The sequence below is a fragment of the Urtica dioica genome, chromosome 1 (assembly GCF_054948205.1).
Source record: "Urtica dioica subsp. dioica isolate 48M chromosome 1, U.dioica_male_clone48M_v1_H2, whole genome shotgun sequence".
NCBI classification, from domain to species: domain Eukaryota; kingdom Viridiplantae; phylum Streptophyta; class Magnoliopsida; order Rosales; family Urticaceae; genus Urtica; species Urtica dioica.
The window spans coordinates 16,665,534-16,668,698 of NC_142756.1; the positions used below are offsets into that span (position 1 = coordinate 16,665,534).

The following is a 3,165-nucleotide window of genomic DNA, read 5'->3' on the forward strand; positions in this document are numbered from 1 at the left end:
AGGAGAAGACATTTCCTTTTAGTCATTTTATTCTTAGCTATGTCATACAGACAGCTAGAAGTCTGACCAGGATTGAGATTCCCATCATATGGAGTCTCACCTTAATCTATTTTGTCTCATCAACACATTTCTCGTTTTAACATTCTTTAGTTCATGCTACTTTGCAAGTGATCATTGACTTACCTTTATTAGGTCAAGTCAAGTTGTCCATTAGTAAATCAATTTACTATAGAACACATTAACACTTCGCATATGATTATATCATACACCAGACTTTATATCATCTTGATAATAAGTCCTCTATCACAGGTGTACATCCCTTTGCACCAAGACTAGTTGTAGCACGGCATGTTTCAATCTCATCACCACTAACTATAGTGTGATATCATTGAACATATTTTTAAGAACTTTTATTGACATGTTTCCATTACTTGGTTATTACATAGTAGATCCTTATTGGTCATGTTCATATTCAATATACATAGGACTGAAGGTTCTACTATATCTATAGTAAGTATCTCACTATTTCCAGAAATTATCATATTTTAAACATTTGTCAGATTTCTCAGAAATTGAGCGTTGTCAATGGACTAATGGTTAGCCCTTATAATGACAATGTCTTCAGCCTCGTCAGTCGAGCTATAGATCAAACCCCTTTTGCACCATTAAGCTTATTTAAGCTTGAACGCTTTCATTAACCATTTATAGATCCCTTCTAATCCATTAAGTCGAAGACTTAACTGACAGATCTACTAAATTGGGTTTATGACATCTTTTACGTTATTATGATCTTCATGATCATATCTTTCATTGAGTGAAATATATTGGTGATGGTATTGAGGTTACGAGGATCCTTGCAAGGATGCTCCCACTATTTCATTAACTCTGCTCATTAGGAAAGTGTCACTTTTCCTCAAGTTCTTTTTATCGAACCATGTGGTAAGATAATTTTCAATTTACCTTTCACTCAATTAGCAAAACGTCATCATTAATGATGAGCTTGGTCCCGTGAAGGATATTTCTATGCATTGAACAACAAGTGGCTAGATTCGGAACCTCTCACTTAATTGACGAACAACAGTGACTAGGATCCAATTAAGGATGCTCCCACTTAATAATTTGAAAACATAGTGGCTAGGGTTCTTTAAAGGATGCTCCCACTTATTTAGTGAACTAGAGTAGCTAGGTTCTTATCAAGAAAGCTCTCACTCAATTAGAGAACTAGAGTAGCTAGGTTCTTATCAAGAAATCTCTCACTCAATTAGAGAACTAGAGTAGCTAGGTTCCAATTAAGGAAGCTCCCACTCATTTGGGGAACTAGAGTAGCTAGGTTCCAATTAAGGAAGCTCCTACTCAATTAATGAAGTAGAGTAGCTAAGTTCCAATTAAGGAAGCTCCCACTCAATTAATGAAGTATTAGTGGCTAGGATCAAAGTTGCTCCCACTAACTCATCATCATCAACACTAACTTTTGTGTTTCCTTATTACCTTTTATTCGCACAAATCATTGTCAAAACAAGGTAACTTTTCTTTAGACGCTCTCAGAGCTCCAAAGATTACTTAAGCATACAAACATATTCAAGTATTAGAAATAAAGCAATTAAATGCTAGTTAAATTTCTAACATAGATATAACTAATAGAACATTATAACGCTCACTTATAGTGTAGGAACGGAACACTAAGTCCTTGATACTCTATAACATCCACATTATGAAGCATAAGGCATTCATGCATAAACATTATCATAAAAACTTCAAATGCATTCCAGGAATCAAAGAGGGAAACATATTCAGATGACACAACCATGTGTTCATAAAAGAATATTAAAACATAATGTATAAGAGAAAAAAAAAAAAAGATTCATCCTATCTGAAATAGCAATGAAGGCTACAGTTCAGAAAACCTTGGATGATAAAGACATATCAATATGTTCAACATACCATTCCAAGAAAATGAAATTAGCAAGAAATTGGATCTTCAGATGGTGTATCAGCTTCTCTACAACTCGGGCTTGAATCCAACATTGTTTAGCAAGCTCATAAACATTTACGTGCCCCATCAAATCTACTCTGCAACAAGAGAAGAAGTATGCTCATGTACCATACCAGTATTCTTCTTATTTTTCTCAAGCTCGGCCAAATACAAAGGGCAACGCCTTCGCCAATGGCCCTCAGTGTTGCGGTGGTTACATTTACCAACGTTTTCTTGCTTCTTATCTTTTTCATTTCCACTCATGTTGAAGTTTTTTCATTCACTCTTAGCGGGAGCTTTCCCCTTTGAGGTACTAGGTCTTGCCTTAGATGACTCAGCAACAGAAGTCCACTTCTTCTTGGTTATTTGAGATGAACTCGTGTCAGCATAATTTGCCGACCATTTGTTCTTCCCATGTCGAGTGATAGACTCAAAAGTCTGTAATTCATTCAAGAACCGAGACAGTCTATAACTCAACTTATTCATGATATAGTTGGATGTGAATTGTATGAAGTCACTCGAAAGGGAATTCAGGATTATTCCCACCTGAGTGACATCATCCATCTGTGCCTCATGGAGTTCAGCCTCGGCGAAGTAGTTAGTCATTTTCATGACATGATCCCTCACCGGGGTTCCCATAGTCATCCTAGTGCCAGTGCACTTACGAGTGAACTCTATGCGGGCTTGCTCGCTTTGCATCCCAAACATTTCCTGCAACAAGTCAAGGATTTCCAAGAAAATCTTCTTCCCTTCCATTTTTGTTCGCAACGCATCTGATATAGTTTTGTTGTTAGTCTTGACCCACTTGTCATATTCCTCCCTTAAGTTCTTGGAGGCATTAGGAGCAGGAAAGGCAGGTCTCTCTTCAATGAAGATAAAGCGTATGCTTTCATTCACCAGCACGATGTTAATGTTCGACTTCCACTTTGGGACGTTATCAACAGTGAGAACGTCTTTTGACAACAATGTCATAATAGGGTTCGACATGATTACTACAATTTATAATGGCAATTATTAGCAATATGAAAAGAAACAACTATCAATAATATTTAGGAAAATAAAAACATAATGCATAAGCACGGGGAAAAATACTAATCTCTAAAAAGACCCAGTTTTTATATTCCATGGTAATTCACCAATAGCCACAGTCCGTTTCACTAAGATGACGTAACGGAGTGTACCTAGCAAAAATG

General features: G+C 36.5%; 1 protein-coding gene across 1 annotated transcript; it reads right to left on the reverse strand.

Moving 5' to 3' along the window:
- Window positions 1-2,037: 2,037 nt before the first annotated feature.
- On the reverse strand, window positions 2,038-2,959 carry LOC149407549 (uncharacterized). The gene is made up of 2 exons (XM_089620730.1): window positions 2,519-2,959; window positions 2,038-2,070 (listed from the first exon to the last, which is right to left on the reverse strand). The coding sequence occupies exons 1-2, from the start codon at window positions 2,957-2,959 to the stop codon at window positions 2,038-2,040; spliced, it is 474 nt and encodes a 157-aa protein (XP_089476856.1).
- Window positions 2,960-3,165: the final 206 nt, after the last annotated feature.

Bases quoted from the DNA above. Each gene is read 5' to 3' on its own strand.
- LOC149407549 (XM_089620730.1), bottom strand. From the start codon at position 2,959: ATGTCGAACCCTATTATGACATTGTTGTCAAAAGACGTTCTCACTGTT. The intron at 2,071-2,518 runs GTGGGAATAATC...CTCTTGTTGCAG, and splicing joins AGATGGATGATGTCACTCAG to AGTAGATTTGATGGGGCACG.